The sequence below is a fragment of the Canis lupus genome, chromosome 18 (assembly GCF_003254725.2).
Source record: "Canis lupus dingo isolate Sandy chromosome 18, ASM325472v2, whole genome shotgun sequence".
NCBI classification, from domain to species: domain Eukaryota; kingdom Metazoa; phylum Chordata; class Mammalia; order Carnivora; family Canidae; genus Canis; species Canis lupus.
Genome location: NC_064260.1, coordinates 49,392,650 through 49,417,931, shown reverse-complemented (window position 1 = coordinate 49,417,931; position 25,282 = coordinate 49,392,650). Strand labels below are relative to the sequence as shown.

The window sequence follows — 25,282 nt, the reverse complement described above, 5'->3', positions numbered from 1 at the left end:
TCCCATGCTCTCCCGTTGGCTCCAACATTCTTGGATGTTTAGATTTTATTCTGTTATTGCTGAATTCTTTTTGGATGTGTTATCCCCTCAGGGGTCAGAAGGATATGTGCCCTGGGTCTTGTCTCCTTACTCTTGGCTCTTCTCAGGGCTCTAGGAAAGCTGGAATGTTGAAATATGTGTGCTCCCTGTAGACAGGCCCCACTAGTGCTCCAGGACTGAGGAAAGGCCCGGTCCAGCAGAGTTACTTTTACAGATGGGCTGGATTTGCTCAAGAGGTGCTAAAAGCTGCCATAGGAAACCATTTTGGGGGGTGCCTGAGTGGCTCGGTCAGTTAAGTGTCTGCCTTTGGCTCAGATCATGATCTTGGGGTCCTGGGATAGAGTCCAATGTAGGGCTTCCAGCTCAGCAGAGAGTCTGCTTCTCCATCTCCCTCTGCTCCCTGCTCCCTATTCTCTCTCTCTCTCTCTGAAATAAATAAAATCTTTAAAAGAAAAAGAAAAAAGAAAACCACTTTGGGCTCATTTATTTTTCTCAAGTGTTAAGAGTCTTGATGGAGAGCCCATGGGTTCCCATGGGAGCTTCGTGGGTTCTCTAATTGGTGGAAGGTGACCAGCACAGGTGGGCAGCAAGGAGGGGGCAGGGGTGGAGAGAGGAGGTGATGCTGGCCACCCTCCCACCCTCCCCCGTTGGCCCCATGTCCTCCGTGGACTCATTCTCATTGTTCCTGAGCCAGGAAAAAGGTACTTCCTTTTCTCAGTTCAATAGAAATGTGTATTTATTTATGTCTGGAATTCAGCTATTAAAGGAAATTGAGAAAATATGGAAATAGTGAAGGAAGAGGAAAATCTCATACAGAGATGATATTGACATTTTGGTGTATTAAAGCTGAATCTTTTTTCTAGATGTGGACAATTTTCTTTGTATACGGTTACATGTACAGACCACCCTCTGACCACCCCCCCAGTTATCCTGAGCCGAGGGGGGAGCAGGAGTCCCCAGGCCTCGCTTGATCCCTGCCCTGACGAGACGTGTTCCTGGACACACTGTCTTTCTCTCCTCCCAGCCTCACCTCCATGGCCATGAGCCCCAATGTGACCCCTCCCGGGGACAAGTTTTGTGCTGAGTGTCCTCTGAGGAATTCCTTGTGTTCTAGTTTTCATCTTTATGTGCCTTCCCGTTGGCAGGGGGATAGAATGGGAGCCAGTGCCCAAGCCGTTTGCAGAGGTGGTCTGTCACCTGCCATTTACTGCTAGCCAGAGGGGCCGGCCGGGATAGTGCCCAGATCCTCACAGAAATTGGTACAACCTGAGCTCCTCCCTCCGGGTGAGGCTGGCAGCTCCCCGGCTCACCGTCCAAGGGCATCCCCTAATCCAGTGTTCTCACCTGGGCTGTGTGTTGGAACCACACCTGCGTGGGGAGCTGCTTTCAGGACCCATACCTGGGCCAGGGCCCCCCATTGCTGGCTGAATTGCCTCAGATTGGGGCCTGGGTGGTGTTCTGTCTTTGGTGAAGTTTCCTGGATGACATCAGCTGCTCCTCTCAGTTACAGGTGGGCAAACTCAGGTCCTTGGGGTGTGGGGGCTTGCTGGGTCAGCCCAGAGCTGCCCACCCCTCCCAGCTGACCTAGCAGTTTTGTCCTATGCTGTCCTACAGCAGAGGACCCAAGCCTCTTCTGTTCGGCATGAATTTTATCTGTCTTCTGTTCTCACCACCTGCAAAGCAGAGGGTCTGTCGCTTTTCTGACGGGCTGGAAACATAATCTGGCTGCAGGAGGCCTGTTGGGACTCGTCATGTCGCTTTCATCCTGGCCCGAGAGCCTGAGAATCTCGATGTTGTGTTTTATCGAGTCTTCCTTTCAACAGAAGCTGCTACAGGATCATCTGTCATCAGAATCCCATCTTACCCCGTTTGTGTGTTTCAGTTGGTTAAGGCGTTTTGATGTCTGACAGCAGTTTTCTCCTTTGTGGCTTTTGTGGTTAATGCTTTTCATCAGCACTGATTCTTCAAGAAGACTTAGCTTTTCTATCTCAGAATAAATGACCACTGGCGTGTGGGGGGTGGAAAGCGTCTTAGAGTTACGGGCTCAGGCTAAGGGCCAGAAGTGCCCTCAGAGTTCATTTGGTCCTGACCAAGCACGACCTTGGTCCCCAGGCCAGTGGGAGGTCTGGCCCAGGGCCCACGGCATGTTCACAGGCCAGCCTCCGGAAATGCAAGTGTGTACCAAGAGTGTGATTTGATGCCTTCTGGTGCTGCATGCAGGCAGACGTTGCTATCAGAGGCTGCCCCGGGTCTGAGTCCCATGCCTTGGGACTGCAGGTGGCCATTGTCCGGCAGTCAGCAACAGGAAGGGTGGAGATGCCCATCTGCCCCGCCTGGCCCTTTCAGCACAGTGTCAGTACCCAGGTAGGGGAGGCTGCAGGGAGAGCCCCGAGCCAGCCGCAGCTCGGAAGATGTCATCCGTCCAGCTGCCAGTGAGCCACAGCCCTTGGCTTTGTATCGTAGCCTCGCAGGCTGCAGACAGAGCTGTGCACCCCACTAGCTGAGCCCACTTCCTTCTGGCTCAGGACCGAGGCTGCTTCATACCTGTGTCTGCCGTCCTGCAGGTGATCAACGTTGATGGGACAAAGAGGCGGACTCTCCTAGAGGACAAGCTACCACACATTTTTGGGTTCACGCTCCTGGGGGACTTCATCTACTGGACTGACTGGCAGCGGCGCAGTATTGAGCGCGTGCACAAGGTCAAGGCCAGCCGCGATGTCATCATCGACCAGCTGCCCGACCTGATGGGGCTCAAGGCCGTGAACGTGGCCAAGGTTGTTGGTGAGTCTATTGGGCCTCCAGCCACGGGTGAGCCACGCCGACTGGCACCAGAAAGGGGCTGTGGGCTCGGGGCGGCCCTTCACACAGGCGCTCACCCTGGAAACTGGCAGGACAGGATATGGCAGTACCTGGTTAAGGACAAGTGGGAATACACATGGTACCTCGGCCAGGAATGTTGACTCGCTACTGGTTGTGGACAGGCACTGCTGGTGATAATTATTATAATAATAGCTAATGTTTATTAAGTGCCTGCTGTGTGCCAGGCTCTGGCTAAGTGCCTTTGTGCCTGAAGCAACCCTGTGCGCTAATTATAGTATTGCCCCATTTACACTGGAAGGAATGGCTGATGTTTGGCTGAGCTCAGGACTCACCCAAGTCTGCCTCAGCCTCCTCCCTGCGGGGCAGCCACAGTGGCCAGGCTGGACCTTCAAATACATGCCTTTTTTTTTTTTTTTTTAAGATTTTATTTATTCATTTGAGAGAGAGAGAGAGCCTAAGGGGAGGGAGGGACAGAGGTAGAAGGAGAAGCCGACTACCTACTGAGCATGGAGCCCAGTGTGGAACCTGATCTCAGGACCCCGAGATCATGACCCAAGCTGAAGTCAGACCCTTGACCAACTCAGCCACCCAGGTGCCCCAAATACACACCTTTTATCTGAAAGCCAGGATCTGCAAAAGGTTCCCTTTACATGATTTGTCTCTTTATGAAAAAGGATTCCAAATGCAAGTCATTAGGCTACACTGGAGACAGTAGCATCCAGGTGTGGTAGGGGGAGTTTGGAAGCAGGGCTATGGGCTCCATGTGGGCAGGGCCTCTGTTCCCACCTGAGGTCTCTGCACCTAGTACAGTACCTGCATGTCAGAGGTACTCAACAGACCTTTGCTGGATGAATGAATGAATAATGAATGAATGAGCAGAGAGGATGCAGAGCTTGTCCTCAAGTAGCTCATGGTCTAGAGGGTGAGACACTCCTTAGCTCTACTGCCAGGCAGTGACTGTAGCTGGGACACTAGGGGTGCCTGGGTGGCTCAGTTGTTTAAGTGTCTGCCTTTGGCCCAGGTCACGATCCCAAGGTTCTAGGATCAAGCCCTGGGTTGGGCTCCCTGTTCAACAGAGAGTCTGCTTCTCCCTCTCCCTCTGCAGTTCCCCCTGCTTGTGCTCTCTTGCTCTTTCTCTCAAATAAATAAATAAAATCTTAAAAAAAAAAAAAAGCATAAGGGAGGTCACTTGAGCTTAGAATTCAGAGAGCAGGTGGGGGCAAGGTTTGCCTGGCAGAGGGGCAGCTGAGCAAAGGCCTAGGAGTGAGGTGGTGTGGGGTGACCCGAGAGCAGCTGGTGCTTCTGTGTCACTGGGATGGGCCTTCCCTTCCAGTGACCTAGGTTCCTGATAAAGAGGTGATGGGACTGACTGATAAACTTAGTTTAACAGTCGCCTTTCAGAACATGTTGATTATCTACCATGGAAGGCGAGGCCTGTCTGTGAGTTATTGTTTAAAAAAAAAACAAAAAGTAAAACCGAGGGATCCCTGGGTGGCGCAGCGGTTTGGCGCCTGCCTTTGGCCCAGGGCACAATCCTGGAGACCCGGGATTGAATCCCACATCGGGCTCCCGGTGCATGGAACCTGCTTCTCCCTCTGCCTGTGTCTCTGCCTCTCTCTCTCTCACCTCTCACTGTGTGCCTATCATAAATAAATAAAAATTTAAAAAAAAAAAAAAAAAAGTAAAACCGACAGGAGAAAAAAGATGTGTCTGTCGGGTGTGCTTTAAAGTTGAGAAATTGGGTTCATCTCTCTCTCTCATCTCAGGATTTCCTGAGAGAGATGGGGAAAAGGATTCTTTTTTTAGCTGAAATACTTAACACTAAATTAAAGCCAATTTTAATAGCACCTCAGTAGGTAAGTGAGATTAACAGGCTGGCCAAAAATAAATGAACACCCTAAGTACTCTGCTTTAATAAAGAAGAGACCCCTTTGGTGGTCCTGGGTGAATCTGGGTTTGTGAGGCTGCAGAGAACTGGTGCAGTGGATGGGCCATGCGGGTGGTCAGTCCAAACAGCAGGCCTGGAGTCCAGGCCTGGGGTGAGGTTGGGGGTGTGTGACTTGTCCTGTCATGTGACATTCTTACATCTGTGCTACTTCCTGCCTACGTCACCTTCATCAGACTCTCTGAGCTTCAGTTTTCGAGACTGGAAAAAGGGTGGGAATGGCTCCCACCTCCCAGGCTGCTGGGCAGACAGAGTGAGTTCAGATGCACTGGGTCGCACTGGGCCCAGAGCTACCACTTTGTCATTGCCACTGCCCTTCCCTGTACTGGGGGAGGACCTCGGTTTCCATCATCCCCACTGGTATCCTCATGTGATGTGCGGCTGAGGCAAAGCCGTGCGTGACTGTGGATCGATGCACGCCTCTCTCTGCTGGACTGCCAAGGTTTAGAGCTAGTATGCTTACTTCCAGGAACCAACCCGTGTGCGGACAAGAATGGGGGGTGCAGCCACCTCTGCTTCTTTACGCCTCACGCGACCAAGTGCGGCTGCCCCATCGGCCTAGAGCTACTGAGTGACATGAAGACCTGCATCGTCCCTGAGGCCTTCCTGGTGTTCACCAGCAGAGCTGCCATCCACAGGATCTCCCTTGAGACCAACAACAATGACGTGGCCATCCCACTCACGGGCGTCAAGGAGGCCTCCGCGCTAGACTTTGATGTGTCCAACAATCACATCTACTGGACGGATGTCAGCCTGAAGGTACAGTCTGCCAAGTATCCTATGCATGCAGCTTTGCCTGTGACAGCACCACCTCAAAGGCGTTTACGTTCTTTTTAAAAGAGCTGTAATATTTAGGGGTGCCTGGGTGGCTTAGTCGGTTAGGTGTCTGACTCTTGATCTAAGCTCAGGTCTTATCTCAGGGTTGTGAGTTCAAGCCCCACATTGGGCTCCATGCCCAGCATGGAGCCTATTAAAAAATTTTTTTAAAAAGAGCTGTAATATTTATTGTAATTTGATCTATGACAAAGTATTAGTGAGCTCTTTTAATAAACTAACGTGAACAATTGTAACAAGCAGATCCAGTAGACACACAGATGGGCTTTTCTAGACTGTGTATCTGTGAAACGTTTGTGGTAAGTTGACACTGTCTTTGGATTCACACCCTCAGCAGGTGCCCACCTGCTTAGCAAATGCTATCTTTATGCATGGTGTGAATATATGTGAACACGTGGAAGGGCCTTTTCATCTTGTAAAGCAGGATTTGGCAAACTTGTTCCCGGGCTGGCCTCCTGGTTTTGTAAATAAAGTTTTATTAGAACACAGCGATGCCCATTTGTTTATGGGTTGTTTACAGCTGCATTTGTGCCACTAGGTTGGGTAGTTGCAACATTTCTGCGTGGCCCTTGATCTTTTATTCTATCGATTATATTACACAGCTCTCCAATCTTTCTGATTCTAAAACTCATGGGAGCTCACTAGAGAAAGAGAGCAATAGAAAAGTATGCAGAAGAAAATTAAAATAAAAAAATGAGATTCACTCATAACCCCCCAGCCAGCATTTTAGGGTAGTTCTGATGTTAATGTTCCTGACATTCACCAGTAGGTGCTATAGAGGATTCTGTATCCTCATTTTTTTTTTTTTTAACTTAACATTATAAGAGGTAATTGATTAAGCTGTTAGGAACTCTTTTTCTTTTTCTTTTTCTTTTTTTAAAAGATTTATTTATTTATTTGAGAGAGAGAGAGAGCATGCGCATGAGTGAGCAGGGGGAGGGGGAGGGGCAAAGGGAGAAGCAGGTGTCTGCTGAGCAGGGAGCCTGACCAGGGGCTTGATCCGAGGACCCCAGGATCACAACCTGAGCCAAAGGCAGACGCTTAACTGACTGAGCCACCCAGGGGCCCCTGTTACAAACTCTTTAATACAAGTCTTTAGATGTGTGAAGTGTTCCACTGCACAGATATTCCCCATTTTGTGTAACCGTTCTCTTCCAGTCTCCCCCGCTCTAAACCTTATCATGGTCATGAGCACCTCTGTGTTGCTTTAGTAGTGTCTCATCTTTTGCATTTTTATTCCCTTGGATAAAACTTCACATCACGGATTACTGGATGAAAAGACTTATCTCTATGTGATATACATATATAAATATAAGTGCTTAACTCTTGCCAAGTCATTTTTCTCCTAAAAAAGTGTGTCTTGCTGTATATCAAGCATTTTTTAAAAAAACTGTCAAATGTTGGCGATCTGGCCCCAGATGTGGTCAGTAGCTGCTCCAAGTGACCGAGCATCTTGTGGTTAGAGGTCTGCAGAAATGCTGACTCCTAACCCGTGGCCCCTGCCCCCTGCTCCCAGACCATCAGCCGAGCTTTCATGAACGGGAGCTCCGTGGAGCACGTGATTGAGTTTGGCCTCGACTACCCGGAAGGCATGGCCGTTGACTGGGTGGGCAAGAACCTCTATTGGGCAGACACTGGGACCAACAGGATCGAAGTGGCCCGGTTGGATGGACAGTTCCGGCAGGTCCTCGTGTGGAGGGACTTGGACAACCCAAGGTCACTGGCCCTGGACCCCACCCAAGGGTAAGAGCTGTTTTTGTCATACGTGTCCCTGCCCCCCTCCCACTTCTGTACATCAGCCAGTGTATGACGACCCTAGGCCGAGGGGGGTGGCTGCCCAGCTGGCACTCTGTGATTAGCGCCCTAGTGACCACTACTAGCCCTGGTGACCACCACTAGCTTTGAGGTGGCTGGGGCCAGCGGGACCTGAGGAAGAATCTAGTTTATTTCACAGATGTGGAAACTGAGGCTCAGGGAAGCTGAGTGACTTCCTGAGGGTCACATAACTGGGGAGAGCAGAGCTGGGCTCCTTCCTCGCCCCACTTGGATTCCAGAGTGCTCAGAAAGGGCTCCTCACAGGCCTCTTAGGCAGGGTGTCACCTGCTTTGCCAGGTACCTGCTTTTATCTGTAGGTGGCCAGGGGGCCCTGCCCTGGGCAGGGTGTCCAGAGGGGCCAGGGTGGAGTCTCCTCTGCACCAGAGCTTTCTGTGCCACAGACACAGCGCTTGCTCCCTAACATCAGTGATGTGTACAGCTTTTCCTAAGCCCTGCCTTTGCAGGCAACTAGTTAGGAAAGGAAGATTTTAGGATGGCAGAGTAGAGGGAAAGGCCGAGTTTTAGTCAAAAGGCAAGGAAAATGCACACAATTCTGGAACGGGGTTCCTTTTTTTGGAGCTGCTGAAGAACAAAGAAAGAGGACCCGTTGGAAGCAGGAAAGCTGAGTTTGGATCCTGGCCCGGTAGTGCTCACTGGCCTCAGATTCTTATCTTCTGCCCTCTTTGAGTAAGGGGATATCTTGTATATCTTGATTTGCCCACATTCATCCTGGCTTCCCCGTCACCCTGGCATCCTGTCCAGCTTATCTCACCTGGGCATTCTATTACATGGTCACTCCAGCTGAGCACCCGGCTTGTGTCTGTAAACAGATATATTCGCACTTACCCTGCAGGTGAACTGTTGTGGGAATCCAGGAGGTAGGAGGCATTGCAGTGATGCACCTGGGGGATGTTAGGGTTGTGGGCGGCTCCCAGGGTGTTGCCCTGTTCCTACTTCCTGGAGGGATATCACCGATGTGGCTTTCTCCAGGATGGAGAGGGCCACGCCGAGGAGACGGTGGTGGTCGTGTCCTCCTGCCCTGTAATGAGTGGACGCTCCTGAGCCCGCCCTGCCCTCCCTGTGTCTTCCAGCTACATCTACTGGACTGAGTGGGGTGGGAAACCCAGGATCGTGCGGGCCTTCATGGATGGGACCAACTGCATGACGCTGGTGGACAAGGTGGGTCGGGCCAATGACCTCACCATCGACTACGCTGACCAGCGTCTCTACTGGACGGACCTGGACACCAACATGATCGAGTCGTCCGACATGCTGGGTGAGAGCCAGGTGGGGTCCTGCTGGGCTGGGGCCTCCTGCGGCTGAGATACTGGCTGTCTCTCAGCCCCTGCTGCACCATTCCCTCTGACTTGCAAGTCCCAAGGCCCCACAGGAAGTGTGCACACAGCCCTGGCTGCCCATCCAGCCTTGTCTTCTCCCAGGGGCTGTCCCCTTCCACCCTGTGCCATTGCTCTAGGCATGTCGGCCAAAGCCTTGGTGACAGCTGTTTCTGCACACCTACAAGAGCTGGGGCCCAGCTAAGCCCTGGGCCAGGACCCTAACATGGTGTAGGTTTTCACTGATGGAGAAGCTAGGGCCCAGGGAGGTCACTGGATTTCTCTGAGGTCGCAGAGCATTGCTCAGATTCCAGGGCTACACACATAATCTCCATATGATCCTGGGCACCTACCATGTGCTGGGCATTATTGTGGGACCCCTCACAGGCCACCCCCAACATCCTGGGATTAGGTAAAAAGAGAAAAATACCTTATTCCAAGTCACCTGCCAGCAGGGGCAGGGCACACAAGTCTAGACTCTGTACAGCTGGAGGGGAGTGGTTGTGTTAGCTGTCTCCAGTGATGCACCGGGTGATAGGGCTGCCCTGTGTGATAGAGAGAATTTAATTTTCTGATCACTGATGCTGCTCCCCTGTGATGAGTGTGGTTGTACCCATTTTGCAGGTAAGAAAACAGAGGCATAGGCTGGTTGAGAGGCTTATGCCAGGTACTGTGTGAGCAGAACCAGAGCTAGAACCCCAGTGTCCTGGTTTCTGCTCAGGGCAGGCTGCAGCCACCCTGAATGCTGACTGTCCAGGTTTCTGAGGCTGATGGCAAGGTTTGAAGGTGTCTTTGAGACAGCCACCCCAGCCCCACAGTGAATTACAAGAGGCTGGTGCCTGATGAGGAACCCATCACTGAACAGCAGGGGTTGCCTGAAATAAGGAAGCTCACTGATTGCCCTGGGGTGGGGGGGTAGACATACTTGGGTGGAAATCTGCAGGAGCCCCTGAAAATTGCACAGCCCTGCAGACCGAGGGTGGGCCCGTGCCGCAGGCCTGCCTATCACTGCTGTTGCACACTCTCTATTTAACACCGCAGACATTCCTGCACTGGGGGCCTCACTGTCAGGTTGCAGTCCTGGCCGTGCCTTTTACTGTGTGACTTCAACCACGTTACTTAACCTTCCTGGGCCTCGGTTCCTTGATACTGATGGCACTTTCCTCCCATAGCTGCCATGGGGAGAATTGAATGAAGCAGTCAGGGTGAAAGCACTTCTCCCTGATGACGGTTGTTGGGAACCTGCTCCTGGTGCAGGACCCAGGGGCACGTGGAGGCAGTTTGGGAGCATCTTTATGTAATAGCTGGTTTGTTCCTAATGGTAAAATAATCAACATAGGGCATTTCTGAAAACACAGAAGCACAGAAAGAAAAAGTAGTTATTCATAATTTTTATCACCCTGTGATAATCAATATTGACATGTCAGCATATTTTTTTCTAGTCTCAAAATTTTTAATTGATTTTTTTAAAGATTTATTTATTTATTTATTTACTTATTTACTTATTTATGAGAGAGAGAGAGAGAGAGAGAGGCAGACACACAGGTAGAGGGAGAAGCAGGCTCCATGCAGGGAGCCCAATGTGGGACTTGATCCCAGGTCTCTAGGATCATGTCCTGGGCTGAAGGCCGCACTAAACCGCTGAGCCACCCGGGCTGCCCTTTAATTGATTTTGTAAAGATTTTAAGTAGTCTCTACCCCCAATATGGAGCCCAAACCTGTGACCATGCTCCATGGACTAAGCCAGCCACTCTTTTAATTAATTTAAAAGTTTTTAAAGATTTATTTATTTGAGAGAAAATGCACGAGCTGGGGGAGGGGCAGAGGACGAGGGAGACAGATTCTCAAGCAGACTCCCTGCTGAGTGCAGAGGCCAACACCAGGCTTGATCCCACAACTCTGAGATCATGACCTGAGCCGAAATCAAGAGTCAGACACTCTTCATGTCTTTTTGCCCATTTCATGATTGGATTGTTTGTTTCTTTGGTGTTGAGTTTAATACAATCATGAAATGGGCAAAAGACATGAAGAGAAATCTCACAGAGGAAGACATAGACATGGCCAACAAGCACATGAGCAAATGCTCTGCATCACTTGCCATCAGGGAAATACAAATCAAAACCACAATGAGATACCACCTCACACCAGTGAGAATGGGGTAAATTAACACGGCAGGAAACCACAAATGTTGAAGAGGATGCGGAGAAAAGGGAACCCTCTTACACTGTTGGTGGGAATGTGAACTGGTGCAGCCACTCTGGAAAACTGTGTGGAGGTTCTTCAAAGAGTTAAAAATAGACCTGCCCTACGACCCAGTAATTGCACTGCTGGGGATTTACCCCAAAGATTCAGATGCAATGAAACGCCGAGACACCTGTACCCCGATGTTTCTAGCAGCAATATCCACAATAGCCAAACTGTGGAAGGAGCCTCAGTGTCCATCGAAAGATGAATGGATAAAGAAGATGTGGTCTATGTATACAATGGAATATTCCTCAGCCATTAGAAATGACAAATACCCACCATTTGCTTCAACGTGGATGGAACTGGAGGGTATTATGCTGAGTGAAGTAAGTCAATCGGAGAAGGACAAACACTGTTCTCATTCATTTGGGGAATATAAATAATAGGGAAAGGGAATATAAGGGAAGGGAGAAGAAATGTGTGGGAAATATCAGAAAGGGAGACAGAACATAAAGACTCCTGGGGATCCCTGGGTGGCGCAGTGGTTTAGCACCTGCCTTTGGCCCAGGGTGCGATCCTGGAGACCCGGGATCGAATCCCACGTCGGGCTCCCGGTTGCATGGAGCCTGCTTCTCCCTCTGTCTGTGTCTCTGCCTCTCTCTCTCTCTCTCTCTCTATCATAAATAAAAAAAATAAAAAAAAGAACATAAAGACTCCTCTAACTCTGGGAAACGAACTAGGGGTGGTAGAAGGGGAGGAGGGCGGGGGGTGGGGGTGAATGGGTGACGGGCACTGAGGGGGGTACTTGACGGGATGAGCACTGGGTGTTATTCTGTATGTTGGTAAATTGAACACCAATAAAAAATAAATTTATTATAAAAAAAAAAAGAGTCAGACACTTAACTGACTAAACCACCCAGGCACCCCTTACTTGACTTTTTAAATCTAAATATCCTTGTGAATATCTGAAGTTTTTCTTACGTTTTTACTTTTCGAAAATAATTCCTAAAGCGTTGTTTCAAGTCATGGCATATGTAATTTTCGTTCTGGTTTCTCTCGCTTGCAAGTATCACAAGCATGTTCTCATGCCATTAACGTGTTTCCACCGACACCCTCCTTATTATGATGTAGAACATGCTCGAAGTGTTCATACAACGTAGTACAGGGTCTGACAGGTGGGAGACCTGGAGAACGTTGCAGGGTGGAAGAACAGAGCTTATTGAGGTCACAGAGGCCCTGCACATGGGCTCTGCCTCCCCCATGGTTCAGCCCCCATTGGCACCATCCCCCTGAGCCAGCACGTTCACCTCCTTTCCTTGACACACAGCCGATAATTGGTAGATAGCAGGTGCATACACATGTGCTCCGCACACGGCTCTGCTACCGTATGATTATCCCATGGTTCATTTCAAGAGTCCTCTGCTGCTGGAGTGCAGGGGTGGTTGCTGCCCTGGCTTCTGTCTCAGGTGCTACTTTTGCTGTTTTAGAACTTTCTATTCTTGTGATCATACAGCATGTGCTCTTTAGGGCCTGGCTTCTTTCAACCTCACAATTGTGTGAGATTTTTCCCACATTATTATTTTTTATTGCTATGTCATTTCTGTTCTATCAAGATTGAGCATTTTTTTATCCACTCTACTACTGATGGTCATCTGGGTTCTTTCCTGGTTCTGGCTTTTACAAACAATTGCTTCTGTGCATATGATGGTCTCTGTCATTTGAGTGCACAAATGAGTGCATTTCTGCTGTGGTGTAGGAGGGGGCCTGCCCGGTCACAGGGTAGGTGGCATCCAGCTCCAGCCGATCTTGCTTGTTGTCCAAAGTGGTTGAACACTTGAACTTTGACCCAGGTTGCCAGGCAGCTTTGAAGCACGTGGCCCCGTGCTGTGGCTGGCTATGCGTTGCTGACACTGTGCCCGTGTATCTCCATGCAGGTCAGGAGCGGGTTGTGATTGCTGACGACCTCCCACACCCCTTCGGCCTGACACAGTACAGCGATTACATCTACTGGACAGACTGGAACCTGCACAGCATTGAGAGGGCTGACAAGACCAGTGGCCGGAACCGCACTCTTATCCAGGGCCATCTGGACTTTGTGATGGACATCCTGGTGTTCCACTCCTCCCGCCAGGATGGCCTCAATGATTGCATGCACAACAATGGGCAGTGTGGGCAGCTGTGCCTCGCCATCCCTGGCGGCCACCGCTGTGGCTGTGCCTCACATTATACCCTAGACCCCAGCAGCCGCAACTGCAGCCGTAAGTGCCTTGCTTTGCTCGTGTGCCTCTCCTCCATATCAGATCAGGCTGGCCCTGGGCACAGAGGCAGGAAGGAGCTTCTTAGCTGGAGGTGCCTTGGTGTTCATGGCTGGTTGAGTAGACTGTACACTGCATAAGCTGCATGTTACCTGGAAGCCTAGACCTGGCTGTGGAAACGAGGGCTTTTCCCAGTGATTGTTTTTTGTTTTTATTTTTATTTATTTATTTTTAAAGATTTTATTTATTCATTCATGAAAGACATAGGGAGAGAGGCAGAGACACAGGCAGAGGGAGAAGCAGGTTCCATGCCGGAAACCCCATGTGGGACTCAACCCCGGGACTCCTGGATCACGTCCTGAGCCAAGACAGATGCTTAACCACTGAGCTACCCAGGCGTCCCTCAGTGATTGGTTTTTATACCCAAAGATCCTCCTATGGAATGTCTCTGCTGAGGGTTCAGCCCATTTCCTTGAGTCTTGATGAAGCAACAGGTCCTCTATGCAGCCTGGACCTCCCTGCGCATGCACCCCCTTTGGTCCTATTGTCCCCTTCCCCTGGGGGCCATAACCTTGAAAAGATCAAGCAGAGGTGCACATAACCCGCTGGTGGGGATGCTTGTAATGCAAGTCTCTGCTTTTGGCCAGCAGACTTGGGGCCATGACATAGTTTCAAACCACCCAACTGTAATTCTCTGACTGTGACTCTAACGGTTGCCTCCTACACATTGTGAGCAGTGCCATTTCTGCACCTAGACAGTTTTGCTCACTGCCACCCCCATACAGTGTCCCCTCTCATGTCATGTTCACTTCATACAGTTTTAGCGTTCACTTGAGCACATCTAGGCATAAGGCAAATAATATGGTTACCCGAGCATTAAGTACGTGTATGGCTGGGAGTTTCATATTTATTACCATTACCTTTCTTCTGTCTTAAGTCTTGAGAATTAAAACATGCTCTGTATTTTAAAAGAGTTCGTGCGCTTACCAAATATCGAAACAGCAGAGACACACATAACACGGAGAGTAAAATTCACCAAAGTTGTACCCCGCCCCTCCGCCACCACTGGCTCCAGTGCTTTCCCCACTGCATCTAGTAGGTGCATATGCAAATCTGCCTCTTCCAAGAAAGCGGAATGCTGTCCATCCCCACCGACCTGGCTTCAGTTGCAGACGCTGATGTGCAGCCCCCTCGTCTGTTCGCCCCATTCTAGCGCCCACCAGCTTCTTGCTGTTCAGCCAGAAATGTGCCATCAGCCGCATGATCCCTGATGACCAGCACAGCCCAGACCTCATCCTGCCCCTACATGGGCTGAGGAACGTCAAGGCCATCGACTATGACCCGCTGGACAAGTTCATCTACTGGGTGGATGGGCGCCAGAACATCAAACGAGCCAAGGATGATGGGACCCAGGCAAGTGTACCCGTTGGGGAGCCACAGGGGTCACTTCAGTGAGGAACTCCCCTGGGCAGTTTCCAGGCTGCTACCCCTTTTGCCTAGCAGAGGGGGTGCCAACAGAGCACGGCTTGCGTCAACGACCCTTTGGGCTCTAATTATGTCATCCTAGGGTATAATCTGAGCAGTGTGAAACCCTTAGATTATGATTATATGTAGAAATGGGATTTTTTTCTTTCCACAGTGGTTTTGTGCAAAGCTAGTTGCTATTGGTTATTCTGGATTTATTCTTAGTTCATAGGACTTATATAGTCAGTTTTGTTGTAATGCAACATATATGTTCCCTTTTTTTCTTTTTAAAGATTTTATTTAGGTGGGTCCCTGGGTGGCTCAGTGGTTTAGCACCTGCCTTCAGCCCAGGGCGTTATCCTGGAGCCCCGGGATCGAGTCCCACATCGGGCTACCTGCGTGGAACCTGCTTCTCCGTCTACCTGTGTCTCTGCCTCTCTCTCTCTCTGTCTCTGTATCTCTCATGAATAAATAAATAAAAAATCTTTAAAAAATTAATAATAAAAGATTTAATTTATTCTTGAGAGAGACAAAGAGAGAGGCAGAGACATAAGCAGAAGCAGAAGCAGGCTCCCTGTAGGGAGCCCAATTTGGGACTCGATCTCATGACCCTGTGATCACGACCTGAGCCGAAGGCAGATGCTTGACCACTGAGCCACCCAGGTGTCCTGCAACATATAGGTTCCTAAAACTCACTACACTGTACAGATTCACACAGTAAAATCACAGGGCTATAGGGGAAGGGGATGAGGCACACAGCACTCAAAACTCTTGTTGGCGATATATGAAGAAGAGAAAGGGACCTCATAAATACAGGCACACTTTTTTGCATATGTTAAGTGGGTCAAGACATAACTCCTTATGACCATTGCTTTACCTTGGAAAGCCTTCAAGTTGGCTGAGGACATGGGGCCAGAGGGCTGCAGCTGGTGGGTTTGCGGGAATTGACGGGAGGGAACAGTCTGAAATGGGACAGGAGTGAGGAGCCAGCAGTCACAGACAGGCGTGGCTCACGGCACAAGGGAGGTGGAAGCGTTGGAGGTGTGTGTGCTTGTGTGTTCCTTAGTGGCTCACTCCATGCTGCGTGCTGTCCTCGCCCTCTCCTAGCATTTCTCACTGGGTTAAAATTGTGTGTTGGCAAATGCAAAATCTATGTTAGGCTCAAACTAGCCCTGGTGTATTGCTCCATCAGAACAAATAAGCATTTTCAAAATGCTTATTCTAGCAGAACTAACTTCCTTCATGTTAAGTTTTTGTGGCCTTTTCCACGAAGGACATTCTCACTGTGGCCTTGGGACCCACTCGGAGTCTCCACGTGGCAGGCAGCTGTGGCTGGCATCCGCTGGTGCGTCATCCACGGACTTGGCCTGGCTCACTGTGTCAGTTTCCAAAGAATCCTTTTATGAAAGCTACAGAACCTAGGGGTCCCTCTCTCTGTGGCATGGTCAGGGCAGGAACTCACGTCTCCACAGTGAAATCATGGCACCATTACAATAGTGACACAGAGAAATGCTGCTGGTGGAGATTTTCAGACGATTTTTGTGCCTCTGAATTCCTTTGGCCATTCTCCACCCTGAATTGAGCACCAGCGCTGTGTGTACAGGCTGGGCATCACTTTCGACAAAGTATTCCATCTGACAGCACAACGATGTAGATAGGACATTGGCAGTCTGTGTCCTTGGTTGGGAATAAAAGCCTCAGCTGAGCCTGGGCAGCTGTGGTATCATCTCTGCAGGGGGCAGAGCCTGGTGGAATGGTGGGAATGCGTTCCTTTCATCCCTCCACCATCCCTCCACTGTGCAGGTGACAGTCACTTTGAGTCCTTTGGAGAACGGGAAGTGTTAATTGATGGCTGGTGGCTTCCCTGTGGAGGCAGGTACTGGGTGCAAATTGCCTTGAAGTCTCATCAAGAGGTGTTCTTTCTTAGCGTCCACCAAAAGCAGGGAGAGACTTTGAAGGAAAAGTCTTTTAGGGACACCTTCTGGGTTTCTTTTCTTTTCTTTTCCCTTCTGGGTTTCTACTTAATTTGGGACACATCTGTTTCCCTCCCTGTGAGTCTTGCTAAGCTCCACCCTCTGGTGGCTTTCATTCTTTATTAGGGATGTGCCCCCAAGGATGGATGGATGGATGGATGGATGGATTTATTTATTTATTTATTTATTTATTTATTTATTTATTTATATTTGATGGATTGATTATATTTATTTGGGAGAGAGAGTGTGAGAGAGCACAAGCAGGGGGAGCAGTGGGCAGAGGGAGAGGGAGCTGAGGAAGGAACCCCACGTGGGGCTCGATTCCAGGACCCGGAAATCATGACCTTGAGCCGAAGGCAGATGCATAGATGCATCACCAACTAAGCTACCCAAGACCCTCCCCACCACTCAAGGATGATGTTTTAAATTATTATCTACTTGACCAAGTTGTGTTTGCAGTAAACCTTTTTTTTATTGCAGTAAACATATGTAACACAGATTTTACCATTTTGACCATTTGCACGTATATGGCTCAGGGGCACTTAGTACCTTCATATGGTCATGCAGCTGTCACCATGACCATCTCCAGAGCTCTGTCATCTTCCCAAACTGGAAATCTGTCCCCACTAAACGCTAGCTCCCCCGCCCCCTCTTCCAGCTCTGGCAACCTCCCTTCTACTTTGTGTCTCCATGAATTAGGTTTTTCTAAATACTTCATGTAAGTAGAATCATGCTGTATTCTTCTCTGTGCCTGGCGTCTTTGACTCAGTATAATGTCCTCAAGGTTCATCCACATCGTAGCAGGTGTTAGAGTTTCCTTCCTCTTAAGGCTGAAAATACTCCACAGGGGATATACCACAGTTTGCCCCTCTGTCCATCTGTTTTTTTTTTTTTAAGAAAGATTTTATTTACTTATTTTGAGAGAGAAAGAGCTTGAACAAGGAGGAGGGAGAGAGGGAAAGGGAGGAGCAGATCTCCCTGCTGAGCAGGGAGCCTGACATGGGGCTCCATCCTAGGACCATGAGGTCATGACCTGAGCCGAAGGCAGATGCTCAACCACTGAGCCACCCTGGCACCCCCTCTGTCCCCATTGACGGATCCCGGGTCCTTGGGCTGTCATGACTGCACTGCTATGGACACTCCCCCGTGGCCAGGTGCTACTTTGTACTGGTATGGAGGGGTGGTGGTGTTTGTGGTATCGAATAGGATTCTCTTAAGAACTTTTGCATTTAGGGATGCCTGGGTGGCTCAGTGGTTGAGTGGCTGCCTTCGGCTCAGGATGTGATCCCAGAGTTCTGGGATCCAGTCCTGCATTGGGCTCCCTGCAGGGAGCCTGCTTCCCTCTGCCTATGTCTCTGCCTCTCTCTCTCTCTGTCTCTCATGAATAAATAAAACCTTTAAAAAAAAAAAAGAACTTTTGCATTAGCCTAAGTTTTGTTACTGATATTAAAATTGGAGTTTGCATTTTATAGCTGGCTAGTCGTTACAGCTCATCTGCCCTGGGAAGAGGTATGAGGGTCACCTCATACCACGTATGTTTCTTGGCTGGTTGTTCTGATGGCTGGTGTCCCAAAGTCTGGTTTTATGCCTGGGCCCTCACAGACCTGCCCTCCACAGAGAGCCTGATTCCTACTAAGGCCAGCTAGAACCTTGCTTTACTCCCAGCCTGGCAATTGCTCTGGGCTGTGGTCTCTGGCCAGAGTCTGTGGCTTTGGGGAAGGGGATGTTTGCAGTTGGAGCTGATGCTTGGCTCCCAGAGCCCCCAACTCTTGGGGATATGGCTGTTTTTACCAGCAGGGATCCATGGCCCTCGAAAGCAGTTCTCTGTGTTCAGACGTGAATCACACGCTTCTAGCAGCCCAGTGTGGCTGGATCAGAGGCTGCTGTTTGTGGTTTGTGTGTGGGGTGGTGTTCCTTTCTAGCTGGGTTCAAGAGGCTGGGCTTCTTTTCAGCTATAAGCCCCTTCTTGCCCCAGGAGACTTTGTTTTGACTGTTAACAAGAGAAAAAATTTGCAGTGACTTCTTAGCAGAGCATCATCTTAATGATGCCTTTCTTAGAGGGAAGGACTTTTCATCTAAACCCTTGGTGGGACCTCTGGGAAGTCCACTTTGCACCAGGTCGTGTCACCTGAGAACCTGAACACAGTCTTTCAGGGTACCCCCGAGGGACCCACATGCAACAGAGAGCCAGGCTTCTGGCCTGTAGGGGAGATGAGGGTGACATTGGGCTCTCCCCTCCTCCTGCGGCATTTTGGAAAACGCATTCTCTGTCGGGAGCTCCAAAAGCCAGGGCTCGACCCTGCTACACAGCAGATGGCATAGAGTCAGGCAGAGTTCTCCAGAGAGTCTCCCAGGGCAGAGACCCAGGGTGTAGACAGAACCACTGCTGGGAGAGGTGTCTGGCCCCTTGCTCTGGAGGTGCGCTGTGTGTCACCCATCCACCCTTGCCAGGGCCCGCAGCCCTGGTCTCTCCCTCAGGGAAGAGGGCTGCGAGAGGTGGGCTTCTGTTCAATACATCTAATTGTCCTGGCACCCTGAATTTAAAAAATGACAAGGTTTGAAGTTCTTTTTTTTTTTTTTTAAGATTTTATTTATTTGTTCATGAGAGACACACAGAGAGAGGCAGAGACACAGGCAGAGGGAGAAGCAGGCTCCCTGTGGAGCCTGATGCGGACCTTGATCCCAGGACTCTGGACACTACCCAGGTGTCCCAGGTCTGAAGGTCTTAATCCAAAAGCATGAGTCCAAGATGATAAGCAGGAAGAGAGATGTCTTGAGAAGGAGGCTGTGGTTTGTGTGTGGGGTGGTAACTGTTGAACCATCAGGTGGCCCTTCTGTGGGGCAGGAACGGGACCCAGAGGGCATGGAACATGACAGCGCACTGCGAATTTCTTAATGAGTGGGCTGGAGATTTGAGCTAATGGGCGAGCGCCCTCCCAGGAGCTGCTGCTTGATCCATCTTCCTCTCAGGTGGACACAGGGGTGCGCTGATCCAACAGGAAAGGTCCCCAGACAGGGCAGGAGTCTCGACTTTCATTCTGGACTCAGGCGCCAAAGCCTCCACCCTCTCCTGGGGTCTGTAGCCAATGCTCGTCTCTTCCTGTCTTACAGCCCTTTGTTTTGACCTCTCCGAGCCAGAGCCAAAACCCGGACAGGCAGCCCCACGATCTTAGCATCGACATCTACAGCCGGACGCTGTTCTGGACGTGCGAGGCCGCCAATACCATCAACGTCCACCGGCTGAATGGAGACGCCATGGGTGTGGTGCTCCGTGGGGATCGCGACAAGCCACGGGCCATCGTCGTCAATGCTGAGCGAGGGTGCGAGGCCGGGGGTGGGCAGGCACTGCAGCGTGGGGTTTTACCTCAGCAGGGAGACATTGGAAGGACATAGTTTTAATTAATAGGTTTTGTACCATCCCCATCAAATTGAACCAATGCAAAAATCCCTTCCATAGCATGCTGGCTGATGGCTGTTATTTACTTGCATACGTTCCACCACAGGGAGCTCACTCCTTTCCTGGGTGCAGCCCAACTCCTGAGAGCTTCCTCCTTCCATGAAGATGTAGGCAGACTTGGAGGGTCGCGAAGGGAATAACCAGGGCAAGAGGGAGACCAGAAAGCCGCGTGACATAAAGCTCAGAAATAAAGTTAAGCATGCGGAGGTTTGGAGGTGGGTGGCAGGCACATGGCAGCCACTTCAGATACCTGCAGGGCTGCCATGCCAGGCGGGACTCAGGCTTGTGGAGGCACCACTTGGTGGAGGGGTAAGGACAGCTAGTGTGAACACCGGTCCTGGGCTGGCCAGGTGCAAGTTTGAAACCTGACCCCATCACTTACTGCCCTTGCGACCTCAGGCAGGTGCTGTAACCTCAGGGACTTGGTGTCTTTATCTGAGAATTGGGGATGATGATGGTATCAGCCCCTGCAGCCCACAAGGGCTTGGGGAACACAAACCCATTTATTTCAGGTGGCTCCTTAGCAACCTAATGAGTGTCCCTTGAGGCTGACCTACATGGAGGCAGGGACTTCTTAGCTGTGGAAGGGGACAGAGCGTGTGCTCGTCCTTGAGGCTGTCACAACAAATGACTACTGGCTGGGGGGATTGAAAGAACAGATGTTTGTCCTTTCACGGTTCCAGAAGCCAGAAGTCTAAAGTCAAGTGTCAGCAGGGCTGTGCCCCCTCTGGAGGCTCTGTGGGGACCCTTCCTTGTCTCTCTTCCAGGTTCTGGGGGCTCCAGGTGTTGACCAGATGGTCTCACCTTGATTCTTAATTGCATCTACAAAGACTCAGTTTCCAATTAGGGTCACATTCTGAGCTCTGGGCAGATATGAATTCTTGGGGGACACCCTTCAACTCTGTACAGCCTTGGGGGCCAGCCCTGACGGGCCAGGGCCGTGTGACTGTTATCTTCCCAAAGGCCTGCTGGATCAGGGGCTTTGTGCACTCAATCCTGGATGAAGACATGGCAGGTCAGGATGCAACACCTGACCTTCACCTGCTCCCCTCCCACAGGTACCTGTACTTCACCAACATGCAAGACAGAGCAGCCAAGATTGAGCGCGCAGCCTTGGACGGCACTGAGCGTGAGGTCCTCTTCACCACAGGCCTCATTCGGCCTGTGGCCCTCGTGGTGGACAACAGGCTGGGCAAGCTCTTCTGGGTGGACGCGGACCTGAAGCGCATCGAAAGCTGTGACCTGTCAGGTTGGTGCCCTGGGGGCCCCCCCAGGGGTTGGGCTCCTCTGCAACCGACAGGTCTGACCTTCCCAGGGCCAGCCAGCCTCCCTTGTCATCAGTAATTTTGGTACCAGCCACCACATGCGTCAAGGATCTGTTTCAGGTGGGCACTGTGTTGCAGCTTTGTGTCTACAATATATAGTCCCAGCCAAGAATTCCAGGACACAGATCGTGAATGATCTCCATGTGGTGAGGCAGAAGAGGAGTCTCAGAGAGGGTGGGTGACCTGTCCAGGGTCCCATAGCGTGGGCTGGAACAGGAGTCTGACCCCTCCACCTCCAGCACCCACACTTGTAGCTACTCTGCTGTGGGCTGCCTCGTAGACTGGGATGCCCTGAGGCTGGAGAGGTGCTTCGAGGGGTTTTTCTTCCATACGTGAGGTGAGGTAAGGGAGGGGCCGGCCCAGATGGGAGCAGGGCTGTCGGAGGGCTGGTTTCAGATCTGTCTGCTTCCAGGGAATCTGCTTTAGCTCCTGGCCCTGGCCAGAGCACAGAATCCCCCAGGGTCGCTGGCAGCCCTCTGTTCTGAGATGAGCAAGGGTTGAGCTCTCAGGGTCAGCTTCCACTCAGGGGGCATTTGTCTCACTTGCAGGGGCCAACCGCCTGACCCTGGAGGATGCCAACATCGTGCAGCCTTTGGGCCTGACCATCCTGGGCAAGCACCTCTACTGGATTGACCGCCAGCAGCAGATGATTGAGCGTGTGGAGAAGACCACCGGGGACAAGAGGACGCGAGTCCAGGGCCGAGTCGCCCACCTGACCGGCATCCATGCTGTGGAGGATGTCAGCCTAGAGGAGTTCTGTACGTGGAGCAGGGGAAGTGTTGCGGGCAGGTCCCTGACAGGAGGGTGGGCATCTGTGCAGAGCCCTGAGCCAACCCCTCTTAGCAAGTAGGAGGCTGGTCAGTGCAATGGCTGCGGGGCTGGCTGTTGGCCGGGGCCACTCTTAGGCCCTCATTGGGCGCCTCTGTCTCAGCAACAGATCCAGGTTTGACTTCCTCCTCTACTACCAGCTGGACAACCTGCTCTGCCTTTCAGAGGTCCTGTGATTAGTTTTACACACCTTTAAATTAGCATCCCTTTTAATTAACTCCAACTCAACTGGTGAGTAGCCTTAATGCTCTGTAAAACCCCTCTACTGTATATGGTAACAAAACCACAGGCATGATAGCTCATCACACCCACTGTGCTGAGTGAGGATCAGGCTGAGGAATGGGATTTAGGATTTCACATACAACAGTCTGGGCTGTGCCCAAGGGCTGGGAGAGAGGGACCCCTATACTTAAGACCTCTTGTTCCTCCACCCTCTCCATTTATGGCTGTAGATGGATGTAGGGGCATGTGTGCATCTGTCTTTCCACTCTGTATTCAGTAAATATTCCCCAGCTACCAGCTAGATGCTTGCTACTGGGACAGAGCAGTGAACAGGGCCATCACTATCTCTGTCCTGTGATGCCTCTGGTCTGGCTTCCTTCAAACTGCCTGTCTTCAAGGCCCTGGGGGCTGCCCCACCTGCCCACCTCACCTGGGCCCCTCACCCTCCCACTGGACATGTCCACTCCTCCCCAGAGTCCTTGTCTCTGATCCCCTTTCCTGCTCTGAGTGAATCCTGCTAATTCCTTGGCTTCCCCTCAGCCCAAGTGTCGTGTTCTCAGTGGATAAGCTTCTCTCTTGGCCTCCTTGCTCAGCCACGCCGCTCTGAAGGATAGCACCCAGTCCTTGTGCTCAGTGCATCACTCTTTGGTTTTTTAAGATTTTGTTGATTTGAGAGAGAGAAAGAGAGAGCGTGAGCAGGGTGGAGAGGAGAGAAAGAAGCAGACTCCCCACTGAGCAGGGAGCCTGGTGCAGGACTCGATCCCAGGACTCTGGAATCATGACCTGACCCGAAAGCAGATGCTTAACCGACTGAGCCACCCAGGTGCCCAAGTGCATCACTATGTTATGCGTGTTATTTTACTCTAATTCTGCATTATATCCGAGGAGAGCAGGGTTCAGAAAGGGTGTTAGCTTTCCTTGTCAAGTGGCTAGTACACAGGGTGGGGCTTGGGTCTGGGGGCCTGGGTTTCCACACTGGGCTTTTCTGATGCTTACCTCCTGTGGGGTAGGTAGATTAGCAGCTGAGATCGGCAGAGGTGTGTGGAGTACAAACACGTGGGTCTGAGTGGGGTTCTGGGGCTCCCTGCTCTGAGCTAGGGATGTGACCTGTGACAAACTGAATTGGTCACTTCTGTGGCGACTGTTGGGTGGCTGGTTCCTGTCCTGTGGGTTCTTGGTCGGGTCCTGGATAAGTGAAGTCACTGGGTAAGTGACTTCCAGATGGCTCAGATGCCCGATAGATGGGTCAGAGTGCCTGAGTTCCCGTTGGCCCCTCATACCATTGTCAGTGAAGCCACAGATTCTTGGGTGTCACAGCCTTCAGAATGGCTGGCATGTGGTCCAAATGGTGAACTTCAAGGCCACGGATGTCCAGACCTGCTGGTGTTGGCGCAAAGCTAGGCACATAACCAGCAGCTCCTTAGACCTGAGGGGGTGGGAGAGCCAGGAAATATTTAACAAAAAGGGATGAGGTTGGACACTGGGGTGCCCGTGTGCATGCAGTTGTGCAGTGTCTAGGGTGACATGACGTTTTTGAGGAGGCTGGGAGATCCTTGAGTGTGCTCCCCTGTGTTGATTTGGGACATGGAGCACCCAGCCTGCTTACTCAGGAAATTCTACAGTAAACTCTAAACCAGAGGTGGCGCTCCACGGCCTCTGGTCCCCATCCAGACATCTCCTGATTCTGTAAATAAAGTTTTATTGGCACCAAGCCATGCCCATTGGTTAATGTGTCATGTACAGCCACCTTCATGTGACAGCTGGCAGACCTGTGATGGATGGTCTGGCCCGTCAAGCCAAAACTACTTACTTTCTTGTTTATAGGAAAAGTTTGCTGACCCCTGCTCTGAACCATGATTTTTATCACTTTATATACTTAGTCCTGGAGATTGAGGCAGGCCACTGATTTTTCTGTGGGGTTGGGGCTTGGGCTCACGCTTTCTCTCATTTCCCCTCACCTGAGGGAGGGCAGGCGCCTTCCCAGGCTTCACCCTATTGTTAGGGTGTTAGTTAATCCAGCTAATTGAATCAAAAACACCACATTCCTTGGGGATTCGCTGACCTGGTATTTATCCCCATGTACGTTAGCTTCCTGTGGCTGCTGTAACAAATCACCACAAACTGGGTGACTTAACACAACTGAAGTGTATTCTCCTACAGTCTGGAGCCCAGAAGTCCAAGAACAAGGTGGCAGCAGCATTGCACCCCTCCTGGAGGCTGTGGGTGGGAACACTCTTTGCCCCTTCCAGTTTGTGGTGATTGCAGGTGCTCCCTGGGTCAACAGGGCTCCAGTCTCTGCCTCTGTCATCACACAGACTTCTCCATGTCTTCACCTGTCCTGTGGTCTCTTACAAGGACACCTGTCATTGGATTTAGGGCCCACCCAGAAAATCCAGGATGATCTCATCTCCAGATCCTTAATTTGATTACATCTGTGAAGACCCTTTTTTCCAAATAAAGTCACACTCACAGATTCCAGGCATTAGGATGTGAATGCGTGGAGGCCGCACACCATGAGAGACAGTGCAGAGTGGTGGTTGTGGGTGCAGTGGGAGCTGGTGTAGACAGGCTGGCTGTGATGAGAGTGCTTTTAGCCTCCATTTTCCTTCTGTAGAATGCACATTGTTGAGAAAGTAGACTCTGTAGGCTGCCCTGGAAATTAAGTGGGATGATGTGTAGGGGCTTGGCCACAGGAGCACACATTCTTGTGAGTTCTCACCTGGCCTTTATTTCTAGCACCCTCTGGGCTGCAGTCCTGAGGTGAGAGGCAGAGCCTGACCCCCTCCC

General features: G+C 50.9%; 1 protein-coding gene across 3 annotated transcripts in view; it reads left to right on the top strand.

Annotated features, from left to right (window-relative positions):
- The window catches only part of LRP5 (LDL receptor related protein 5), a 107,018-nt gene that overhangs the window by 66,903 nt on the left and 14,833 nt on the right, over positions 1-25,282 (top strand). For all 3 annotated transcript variants that reach the window (XR_007403697.1, XM_025445771.3, XM_025445770.3), the window contains exons 8-16: positions 2,604-2,820; positions 5,274-5,563; positions 7,155-7,381; positions 8,545-8,729; positions 12,906-13,229; positions 14,440-14,639; positions 19,775-19,983; positions 21,179-21,369; positions 21,994-22,203. Coding sequence is in view for 2 of the 3 variants with exons in the window: in XM_025445771.3 (XP_025301556.1) it covers positions 2,604-2,820; positions 5,274-5,563; positions 7,155-7,381; positions 8,545-8,729; positions 12,906-13,229; positions 14,440-14,639; positions 19,775-19,983; positions 21,179-21,369; positions 21,994-22,203 (2,053 nt within the window). In the remaining variant the exon portion in view is untranslated. The remainder of the gene's footprint in view (positions 1-2,603; positions 2,821-5,273; positions 5,564-7,154; positions 7,382-8,544; positions 8,730-12,905; positions 13,230-14,439; positions 14,640-19,774; positions 19,984-21,178; positions 21,370-21,993; positions 22,204-25,282) is intronic.